General features: G+C 51.4%; 1 protein-coding gene across 1 annotated transcript in view; it reads right to left on the bottom strand.

The window, feature by feature from the left end:
* TMEM132B (transmembrane protein 132B) overlaps positions 1-1,627 on the bottom strand; it is a 233,968-nt gene extending 232,341 nt beyond the window's left edge. The window contains exon 1 of the mRNA XM_071572287.1: positions 1,542-1,627. Within this exon, the coding sequence (XP_071428388.1) occupies positions 1,542-1,626 (85 nt within the window). The 5' untranslated portion in view covers position 1,627. The remainder of the gene's footprint in view (positions 1-1,541) is intronic.
* Between the last annotated feature and the right edge of the window lie 10,411 nt (positions 1,628-12,038).

The raw sequence follows: 12,038 nt of genomic DNA on the forward strand, positions 1-12,038 counted from the left end.
AGCCATCAACTCGCAGGGCAGTGCTGACCCTCGGGCAGCTCATGCCCCTTGTCCTGCACTCGGTGCCCCACTCCCTGCAACTTGCACCCCACTTTCCACGACCTGCCCCCCAAAGTTTTGCACCCCACTCGCCACGTCGTGCTGTGGCTCTGCACACCCCAGCACAGGAGGGAGCTGGAGGGCAGGGGCAAGCAGTGCTTTTTAGGATGAGCAGACCAAGAACCCCTTTCTGTCCATGATCTATGTGTCCCCAAGGCTGATGTCTCCTTCCTAGCAAATTATTCCTACTGTTCCTGTAAAGTCCTTTCCTAAAACACTTCCCTGCCACAATGCATTCCCTGTGTCGTCCCCAGGAGCTACAGCTGCTGCTACTCCCCCTCCCATGGATCACTCCCTTTTCACCTGAAACCCTTTAGGCAATATTCCTAAAACCGCCGTAAAGTTTCCCCAGCAGCCCAGGCTCCAGCCGAACGTCAGCATCATCCCGAGCAGCAAGAAACGCAAACGAATCCCCGAGCAACTTCAACAACGATGCACCTTAATTAATTAGCTTTTAACAATCCCTATTTATTAGGAACAACATCTGCCAGGGAGCTCACGGGAGGAAGCAGAGGACAATGACCCCAAAGAGAAGTCCTGCGAAAGACTTTCCCAGGGGCAGCGCTCTGGCTCTGCCAGCCTGGGGGTGAGCCCTCCCTTCCCCGGCACAAACCCGCAACTGGGGCCCGAAAGACTCCTCCCGAGAACAGCTGGGGAGAAATAAAAACCCCTGAAAGAACAGAGGGAGAGCAGCTCCCAGCCGCGCTCCCTGCCCCGGCGCGCCGCCTCGCAGCTGGCCGCGATGGGAGAATCCCACCTGAGCGCACCCAAGGGCCTGACCCCACTCCTCGCCAGCCCAAGGAAACTCGTTTCCCTCGGAATAAGAGTAAAAAAGGCAGCATAAGTGTTTTGTTACCGAAGGGATTTAACTCCTGCACATCTTTCCCCAGCACCCGCGCCCGTGGATAGCCAGGAAGGACGCTCAGCATTAGGGAGGAGCAGGGCTCGGCCGCCCCGTGGGAAACCCCAAACCCCGCAACCCTTCTCCGTCCCCCAGCGCTCCGGCAAGCCCAAACTTTTCCTTTTTCCCCCACGACGGCAGTAACCCAGTGTCAACCGCCGAAGCCGCAGCGCAACCCCCGCGCAGGGGGCCGGGAGACCGCAACACGCGTGGGGAGGGGGAGGACACACACAGGGAGCGAGCCGAGGGGCTGCGGCGGCGGAGCTGGAGGGAGACAACTTTGTGCGCCCCAGAGATGGGGCTCGGAGCGTGTCCCACCCGCAGCGCTGCGGAGGGAGCCCGGGGAGGGAGGGATGGGATGAGGGAAACAGACATAAATAAAAACGCGGGGGGGGGGGAGCGGGGGGTTTGGGGAGAGGAAAGGAGAACTAAAATAAACTGAAAGAGTTTAAAAACAAACAACAATTAAACACGGAAAAAAACACCAAACCAAACAAACATAACCACGGTGTCGGGGTCGCGGCGGCGGGACCGGGGTTACCTCGGCACAGGAGCAGCAGCGGCGCCAGGAGCAGCGCGGGGCCCCGGGAGAGCATCCTCTTTGTTCCATGCCCAGAAGTAGTCATGGTGCTGATTTATTTGGAGAGGGGCGGCTGAGCGGGGCGGGGGGGCCGGGGGTGTCGCGGCGGAGCCCGTAACCACTCCCCCCGCTCCCGCCCGCTCCGCTCCGTCCGGCGGCGGGGCCGGCGCCCGCCGAGGGGTTGGGGGGATGTCCCCGCTCCCCGCCGGCCCCGCTCACGGCCGCCCCCGCCGCATCCCCGCCCCGGGGGGGCTCCGGCGCCGCCCCCGCCCGCGGCGGCAGCAGCAGCAGCAGCGGCGGCTCCCCGGGGCAGCGGTCGCGGTGCCGGGGGCTGCGGCGGCGCGGGCGGACGAGCGGGGGCGTTGCCGCCGCGCTCACCTGAGCGGGGTCGGGGCGGAGTGCGGGGGCAGCCCCGCAGGTGCCCCGCAGCGCCCCGCGCTGCCCCACGGGAGCAGCGAGCAAGGGAGGCCCGTGGGGCCCTTTTCTCACGGCTCCCGCCCGGTGCTGGCAGCCTGTGGGAGTTTCTCCCCGGGGCAGGCTCGGAGCGCCCCGGGGCCGGTCCCCCCGCACTCCCGGGCAGACGGGGGAGGTGCGTGTGTGCGCGGGGGGGGGGGGAATCGCTCAGCGGCCGCGGAGCGTCGGGAAGAGCGCGGGCCCCCCCTGGCGGCCGCTTCCGTCACTGCGCGGGGCCGCTGCGGTGCGCGGTGCGGGCCGAGCGTGGGGGAGCTCGGGGCATGCCCACGGGTGGGCAAAGGGCATCTCAAGGGATGTGAGAGTATCCCAAAGTGTATGCAAAGGGCATTATCCCTTAAAGAGTGTGCAGAGGGCATCCCAGGGGGCTGAAAAGGGTGTCCCAAGATGTATGCAAAGGGAGTCCCAAGGAGTGTGCAAAGGGCATCCCTGGGGATGTGAGGTGTTCCAAGGGGTGTAAGGGCATCCAAAGAGTTGTGCAAGGAACACCCCAAGGGGGGTAAGAGTGTCCCAAGGAGTGTAAGAGTGTGCAAAGGGAACCCCACAGGTTTGGAAATGGAGTCCCAAGAGCATGCAAAGGGTCTCCCAAGGCCTGTGCAAATGGCACCCAAGGAGTGTGCAAAGTACATCCCAGGGGATGTGAGGGTATCCCCAAGGGGTGTGAGGACAAATCAAGTGATGTGCATCCCAAACAGTGTGAAAAGGGTGTCCCAGGGGTGTGCAGTGGGACTGAGGAGAGTGCCCAGGGCAGTGCTGGCTGCACTAGCAGCGTACCCAGGGGAGGCTCTCACACCCCCTCCCAGTGGGATCACCCTCAGTGGCATTTTGCCAATACAGACAAGCACTGCCAATGTTCCTCTCCCCTGGAATGCAAACATGTCCCACTGTTGGAACCGGAATTCCATTCAAAATCCACTCAGCCCTAATTGCTGGGAGTTGTTACTGTGATCACAGTAAAACCAGCGAGGTAAAGAAAGAAAAGGAGAGGGAAAACTAAACCATCCCCTGGGCTCTCCAGCAGTTCTGCAAACACATCTCCAACTTTGTGTTTTTTCCCCTCCTTGCATAAACAAGCATTTCTGTAGTACTAGCTGTAATCTTGTTTGCTCCATAACCACTCCTAGGAATGTCATAAAAAATTTAACTCTAATATTTTACCACTCCACACAAACACGAACATGAATAAATGCTTATCTCCCATGTAGGGAAATCTACATCAGGGTGAGAGCACCCAGGAATCAACCTCAGGCTGGAGGAACTCGACCCACACAGGTGAAGAAAAAACAGAATCCAAGGAAACCCAAAGATTTGTTTTCCTCAAAGAAAATAAAACTAATAAATAAGTATATAAAGTGCATAAAAAGCAGTAATGAAGAACGTTTTCCTGTCTGCTCTTGGTACTTGATCTAATGAACTACAATCAGAACATTTGGCTGCTAGTGGAAGTCTGGTGATCCAAAATATGGGAATTAGCTGCTTTAGACATTCCATTTCTTGGGGAGTGTGGGGGGATGTTTGGTTTACTGTGAGCAGCCAGCTGGGGGTCCATGGGTTGCCCTTGACCCGGGTGAGTCACTGTGGGTCTTGTGCCACCATGAAAGAAATGTGCAAAGTGGTGTTCAAGGGGCATCCAAGGGCTGTGTACCCAGAGCATCCTGAAGCTGTCCATGAGCTCTGCCATGTGGCTCAGCCATGTTCCATGGGAGCAGCAGCTCAGGACTCAAGGGGGCTGCAGGGGGCATAGGGTGGTAGGAGACAACCCCCTTGTGCAGCTCAAACCCAGCACTGATTCCCTGTTGGGGTACACAAGACCAGCAACTTGTCCTCCCTCATCATCCCAAATCATGCCCACAGCCAAGGGCTCCAACCACCACCTCATCTTTATGGAAGCTTTGGGAAGCATTTAGACTTTATTCCATCCTTGCTGCACATTTTTGAGTGGGATTTTATATCCAACATGCAAAATAAAATCCAAAATGAGAAGTTTTTCAGACTGCCAAAGTGCTGACAGGGAAGTGATCCCACTTTCAGAGATCCAGGTGCATTGGCAGAGAGTTGCTCATCCCCAATCCCATTCTTTCCATGCAGGACTAGTCTGGTTAACACCTTCCCAAACTTGTGCTCAAGATGGATAGTGAAGCTGTGGTGATCCATTATGTGCCTCTCAGCCTAATAAAGCAGTAAGATCTTCCTCCTCTACAAAATGCTTTAATGCTTTTACTGCCTTTTAATGAAAGGTAATATTCTGGTAAAAATGAAATGGAAACAAATATTAGGTGGTGTCTACAGTCTGTAGGATGGTTGCTCTGACATTGCTCTCCCTTCCTCCCACAGCTTTCCTTGTTTGTGTTACAAGAAACAAACCATAACAAAGCCAAATACAAACAGTAATAAATTCCTTTGAGGGTTTGGGGCTGAACACCAGGGACTGTGTATAAATTAACAGGTGAAACAGAAGTTATCAGAGGGAAAGAGCATCAGAATTAGGGATTTTGCAGCTCAGAAAATATCTTGCAGAGTGAGCTCACGGCAGAGGAGCTGCTCCATGACAGAGGTTGCTGAAGCATTTTGGGAAGGGCAGGGAGAAAACCCCTGGGAAACCCAGTTGATCACTAACTGCAGAGGCAACCAGGATTAATTTCCCTTGCTGAGATTAAAAGAGATGGCACAAAAAAACAGAAGGGAATTATTGGAAGATACAAAAAGCATGAGGAAGAACTGCAGGTTAATCAACAAAATAATAAACAGCTACAGTGGATGAAGCACAGCTTCCTTGTCAAAGCAACAGGACAGTAAGTGCTCCTTGACTGAATTTGCACAATTCATGGGATCTTCTGGTTTCCATACCACTGCTGAGACATTTCCAAGCTCCTTAGCTGGTTTACAGCCTGGCCTGTCTTTCCCTCTCTTCTCCTGGTGCAAGAGCATCAAAAGGTACATGAGGAGATGCCACCAAGAAAGCCGAGCCACCCATAGTGCCATAATCTGTGTCTCCCATATGTGCTCCTCAAAATAATTCTCTTCCCAAAGGAGATTTCCTTTTAAGTTATTCCAGTGGGATGCTGCTACACCTTCTTTGTGCTGGCGTGACTTTGCACACAGAGGCAACCTGTGTTATGAAAGACTTGAAAGACTTTTGCAGCATTATGGAAAGCTGTTGGTTTTTAGATCACTCAAATGTCAAGAGATGGAAGGTTTCAAGAATGCTCCTAGGGAAACAGTAAGGATGGGAATTTTAAAGACATCTTAGGGTATTAGGAGGCAAAAACCCAACTGGGAGTTAACAGGAGGTAAGGATGGAGGACAGATCCTGCACTGGATTTTCTGGAGCAAATAAGAAGCCTGAGTAACCCCCAGGGCTCTGTATGGCACACAGGATGGCAGAAATGCTGTTGCTTGGACAAAATTTGACTCTCGTGGTCACCACATACTCAAAGTAGGGTAAAAACCAGACGCCTTTCTGGGAAGGCTGGAGGTGTCTCCCCATCCTGCTCCATCTCATCTGAACACCCAGCACAGCAGTTCTACCACCCTGCTGGGGTGAAACCCTCTAGAGGCACCTACTCCAGGCTGGAGCACCTGGCCATGGGTTTTCACTCCTGTCCACATCTGGACTTCAGAGCAAGGGAAGGAGGACTGCAGCAAAGAGTCTGCAAAATTACCATCCAAGTCAGAGCAGTATCTGATAAGGGAGGCAGGAGCTGAATATTTCTTTATCCTGGCTTTTCCTCCACCACTGTTTAATAATGATGGGAAATAATTATGTTTTATTACCCTTTGAGGTGTCTTACAGTATTTGAAAGCTTTTATCACTTTGTACCCTTGTGGCCAATCTTGTTAGATCAGCATTTATAATAAAAGTCTGCAAAAGCTAAAAACAGTTCAGTGATTCCAGAAAAAAAAAACTTCAATTTGTCCTAAAACTGCAGTTTTGGGGATCACTAAAGCAACTCATGAAACCAGACCAAACTCCACAAAGATCTTAGGCTAGGGGAAGAAAATGGTAAAGCCTCAGTATTTTTGCTGCTTTTAAATGGAAATACTTTGATTTTGTATGTTTTGGAAATTGACCTGAGTTAGTTATTTAGTTTTAAGTACAAAGGAGATTATAGGAAATCAAAGCACTGTCTTCCCAGCCGGACAAGTCCTGACCCCCAGAGTGCTGTGAAATCAGAAGGGCTGCATTCCTCAGGGCATGAAGTGCTTGCAAAACCAGGACAACCTGTGAGCAAGTCTGGGAAAAGGCAACAAACCCAGGTCCCATCTGCGGCACAGGAAGCACTGGCACAACCACCTGTGGAATGTGAAAAAGCAGTTACTTTAGCTGATGGATTTGCCACTACTGAAAATCTCTGCATGATGGGTATGAAGAGGCTTTGACAGGACCAAGATGGAAGTTGCTCCTATTTTAGCATTTCTTCCTTTAAGCCATCAGAGCTTGTGTACAAGCACCTTGACCTATAACTCACATGGAGCTTGAGATTTATCTCTGTTGTGTTCAAAGAGTGGGTAGCCAGAAATTCTGTCCATGGGGCCATCTGACCCCTCAGGAAGCCTGGCTCCCTTTAGAGCATCATTAAAACATACTGACCCATCTGATCCTCTCTGATCCCCAGCATCATCCACAGAGGGAGAAACCAAAGGGCCAAGTCAGGGAAGAGATGCTGTTCCCCTGTCAGCAAGGGGCCGTTGTGAATCATCAAGGTAAGTGATTCACCCAGCACCATGAAGGAAACGTGTGAGCAAGGCAGGAACTGAATCAGAGTGGTTTGGGGTTGGTTTTTGTTGTTTTTTTTTTCTTTTAATCATCTTCTCACTAATTATTCTTAAAGCCTCTTCCCAGAGTAGTAAAGGGCTTCACTCGCCCAGAAGGGAGTGGGTTAATCACTCCCAGGAGGAGAAGTGCAGAGCAGTGGGAACTCTGTTGCCCTGCTGCAACTGAGCACCTGCAGAGACTAAGAGGTGATGAATTGCCATAATTTCCGCTCCCTCCTTTACCTGTGTTTAATTAAATTGGTGTAAGACAGGTCTGAGCAGGGGATTGTCTGATTTCTCCCTGTGTAATTTTAAACACCTGTATGGGGTAGGGGGTAGATGCTTGACAGATCCCATGTCCTTGTGCCAGCTGGAAATGCTCAGTGTCTGCCAACTACCTGCAGCTGTGAGCATCCAGCCAAGCCTCCAGTCCTGGCCAGTGACTCCTGCCACCACCATGAGCCATCTGCAAAAGAAAGGGCATTTGTGCCCCCATCCACAGCCCATCCACAATGTTTCCTCTCTTCCTCTGGTTGGGCAGCACCAGAGAGGGAGAAGGAAGGATCAGATCCAGAGAAATGGCTTATGTATTTGTGGCAAGGAAGGGGGGTTTCTCCTGTGGTTCTGTGAGCTCAGAGGCTGGGGGGAAGTGCAGGAGGGCTTCCAGCATGACTGAACTCATGTCAGGGACCAGGAGAGTGTTGAGGAGGATGGGACTCTGGATGACCACATGCCCCAGGTAGTGGGAAGAACAAAAGGGTGGGGGGAGGTCTGTTCATCCTCGGACTCCAGTCAGAGAAGCTCAAAGGATGGCACATGAAACCCCTTCCCTCCCTTAAGTCAAATGCACAAGGTCACTGGGGCTCACAGGAGCCTGGAGCTGCTCAGCCCTGAGGAAAACAAGAACAAAATCCCCCACAAAATGAATAGAAGGAGAATGTGTGCCATGTGCCTGTGTTGTTCTCTGAGTTGCTGGGGCTCTTGCAGACTCATGAAGCTGCAAGGGGTTCAGTGATGCCCTTGACCAGGTTGCACCTGCCCATCTCACACCCCATCATGCCTAAAGTGCTGCAAACTGTCCCCCATTGCTGTACCCTGAGACAGTGCTGTGCAGCACCCTGCTGCTCCTGAGGGGTTTTGCCCAGTTATTGTGTTTGGACTGGAGCTGGCTCAGTGGGAAGGTGGCAGGCAGACCACAGCCCTCAACTCTAGCACTCACTCCTTGAAAGGATCAAGTTCAGCTTCAGATGCTGCAAGCACAGGAGCAAGAGTACCAGCAAGCTCACATGCCACAGCAGGGTGGGAAAGAGGAAAATTAGGTGGAATGAACTCAGATGACATCAGATGTCCATCCTGATGTTTGCCCAATAGGAAGGCATCTGTCAAGGCACAGACACCATCTCTGGACAAGCAGCCCTGGAGTTCGAGTGCAGAGGTCAGAGGAAGGGTCAAGTTGAGCAAAGGTCTGATCCCAGTTCCATTTTCCATCTAAAGTTTCACCACTGACTTCAGGAGAAGCTGGATTGTGACCCACTGCTGTATTCCAGACCCTGGGAGACACAGATTACCAGTGGGACAGACAGATTACCAGGCAGATGTGTCAGTTTTTTAAGAAGGGCTGCATATGCTGACCTGACACACAGGTACTGGCAGTGGCTCCATTGTGGGATGCACATCACGTGCTACAGCACTCTGCAATCCACTTCTCCTGCCAGCACACGTTTCTAATTGTGTGATCTACTTCTCACAAACCTATTTAACATCTTTAGGAAAACAATAGGAGCCCAAGGCCCCTCAGAAACTCATATCATAAAGCATTTTTGATTATTCTTTCTTTATTTTTCCTAATAACAAGTCATAAAAATACTCTGTAAGGAAATAATTGTGTACAAAGAAAATCAGTCACATGCCACCTAGATGCTGTTATTTGCATAATTACGAGGAACCTGATTTTCTCTCAACTTTGTAAGAATAAACGATCTCATACCATATTTTGATTGCATCATTTTCTGATGCCTTTGAACAAATGAAACACACAGCCCAGTATTCTGGTGAACCCAGAGCCTGTGTCAGCTTTATATGTCCTTCATTTGCCACTTGGAAGCATGGCCAGGTTGCAAAGATGAACCTCAATTCTGCTCTTTCTGAGAAACCTTCTGCTCTTCTCCCAGCAGCTGCCAAACTGCAGATTGCAGGGATGTCATCTCTCCTGTTCAGAGCTGTGCTGCCTGGAACATTACAGAGCCTGTTCAGAGCTGTGCTGCCTGGAACATTACAGAGAGGAGCTTTTAATTAATGTTTTTAGGTCCCACAAAGGCCACATGGACCTGAATGGAAATGCTCAAGCTGGTATCATTCAGCCTTCCTCCGGCCTCAGCCTGGGCACCCACACCTGCTTCCAGTTATCCCTGCGAGGCAAAGGAGTGATGCTTAAAAGCAGAGGGATATTGCACCCTCTGTAGGGCAAAAGCTGTGGGCATGAGGATGGGAGTGACACAGCAGTGCCTGGAGGAGCTGCTGGAGGAGGATGAGGAAAGCTCAACCGCCAATACCTCGTGCCATTGGGACGAGCAGATCCTCCTGCCCCTCCTCTCCTGAAGCAGTCAGGACCTGGTGTTCCACAGAAAGTAAAACTAACCCAAAAAAATCGAGTATTTTCCATGAAGGCCACAGCCGGGAAACTTCTCAGGTAGCTCCATCACCGCGGAGTTGCTAAAAACAGGAGTCACACAAAGCTACGTGCCGGCTCATTAAAACAGTCTTTGTGCTCCAGAAATGCATATAAAAGACGCACACAGGCCCTGTCATTCTTACAGATTTCTTCTCTTATGTTCGCTCATTCTCAGCTAAACTAAGAAATGCCTAAAGCCGTCAAAAGGGTTGTTTCAAAGGCAGCCCGGAGACAGAAAGGGAGCGAGCCGGCGCCTGGAAAGCCTCGCTAATCAAGGCAGAGGGTTCTGCCTGGTTTCCTCCCTCCCCGAGCGCAGCCCGTGCTTCGGCTTTGAAGACCTGTCATCTGTGACGCCGCTTTGCCTCAACATTTATACTGAGAAATTTTTGCCTAGAATATATGTGGCTTTTTTTTTCTTTCAAGCATTCCGCCCACCCTTCGCCTCTCAGCGGAGCTCTGGGATCTCGAAGCAGGAGCATTTCAGAGCCTTAAATAAAACGCAGGGGAGGTGGCCCCGATGCCAGGACTGTCCCCACCTCAGGCCATCCGCTGTGTAAACAAAGGGATTTTTTCACAGTAGGAATGCCAAGCAGGCTGTGTCGAATACCGGGATCTTTAGAAATCCAGGTCTCGCTAATGAACAGGAAAGACTTTTGCCCCCAGGAGCACTACAAAAATTAATGGATATTATGACTGTAACTACTTGAATCAAATGCAAAGCCAGGTGTCACACAGCCCTTTTGCGATTTTAGCAGCTTATTGCAAGCCTGTTTACATCTGCCCCTGCCTCAGTTAAACCCAGCAGGAATAATACTAATATAAAGTAAGCAAAGTGAATTAGGAGCAGAAGTCTTAACAGGACTAATGCAAGTGCAGCCCTCTCTTGGCACCGGACAGCTGGGTCCTGCTGGCATGTGGTGGGTCACAGCCCACAAGTACCGGGGGAGACACAAACCGTGACATATCCCAGCCCTGGAATTGTTCGCTTGTGCCTGGTGTCACCTGTTCCATGCAGGCGGGGGACATCCCATGGCACAGCGGATGCTCCTGCATCCCTCCATCCAGCCAAGCCCTCAGGCTCTGCCGCTGCAGCACAGAGTCAGGTCGGGCATGGAGACTGGAGTGAAAAATGCCGTCAAGGATGCGCTGGAAGTGAAAGCGCGTTTGTGTAGCAGCCCCAGATGCAGACGCTACCTCCGGGTGCGTTCATTAAGCCAAACAATGTCTTTGGATGGTGTTTGAAGAGCCGATGGAGCTGTCTGTGGCGTGAAAGGCAGAGGTGTGAATTTTCTCCCGTTCTGCGCCGTCGGCGTCTTTAATCTGAGCCCGCTCAGCGAGCGCAGCGCTGACACCGCCGCGTCCCAGCTGGCAGCGCGGATAATTAGAGACGGAGCCAAGAGACAGCGCCGAATCAAAGGGGGTTTGCCGAGCAAAGAGCGGCTGCCGGTGCACTGACGTGGGGGAATTGTCTTTCCAACAGAACGAGTCCTTCCTTTCCCCCTTCCTACACGAAACAAAGTCCCTGGCTGAAATTTTAAGAGGTTGAGTTAATATTACATCACCAAACTCATCTCTCTGTCAGGGATGGACGCCTGGTAGCCAACATTTTCTAGGGAAAAGGTACGAGTTTGGGCTGGTACACAGCTTTGTCAGCCCTTGCATTTGCCATCATAGCGGTGTTTTATTAATTACTTACAGGTAGTTGTAGTCTCTGCACAAGTTTAATATTTTATTGTGTTTTCATCAGTCAGATGCAGGACAAGATCCCAGAGAAAGCCAAGTCCGAGACCAAGTCCTGTTAATGCCACCACTTAAGTTTGCTAAGGAGCCACCCCTGTGCTGCTCCTCCCTGAGATTCAGATGTGATGTGCATAACATGCAGGAGGAATTATTTATACCAAATAATCGCTCCTGCCCAAATTAGCTTCCAAGAGAAGTTGCTGTAAGTCCACTGGACCATACGAGCCAGGAGCTACTGCTAAGCAGCTACTTAACAGGAGCAGATCCCAGCGCTGCGTGGCAAAAGCAGTCATGCAAAAAAAGGAAAGCTCAAGGTTATTCAAAACTCACAGCAAAACCGGCAGCTGTGCAGGGCTGAACATGGCCACAACTATACTACTAGAGTGGCTCAAACCAGGTTCTTGGGCTGCCCAAAGCCTCCCAAGACCCTTCACCAAATGGGAACAACTCAGCTCACACTGGGCTTTCCCCTTTTTAGGCAGCACAGTTTTACCTTTCAGTTGCCATCAGAGCATGGCACCACTGTCGTTGTCCCTTGGAGCACCAGACAGGTGGGATCTAGTGATCTTTCAAGGTCCCTTCGGCCACAAACCACTATAACATGGAATTCTCTGGAATTCTGAGGAGATAAATAGACTTTAGGTCAGAGCTGAGCTTCCTCCTGGCAGATTAAGTGATTCATTTTATTCTGCAGGACAAGAGCTCAAAGAGGTGCCAGTGGCCCTGTTCAGCTGCTGACCATGTCTGGATAAGCCAGGGTGACCCAGGTACCTGGGCAGGCAGAACAATAGCTTTATTTTTTTCTGCTTCAATAAATGAGG

Source organism: Pithys albifrons, chromosome 17 (assembly GCF_047495875.1).
Source record: "Pithys albifrons albifrons isolate INPA30051 chromosome 17, PitAlb_v1, whole genome shotgun sequence".
Taxonomy (NCBI): domain Eukaryota; kingdom Metazoa; phylum Chordata; class Aves; order Passeriformes; family Thamnophilidae; genus Pithys; species Pithys albifrons.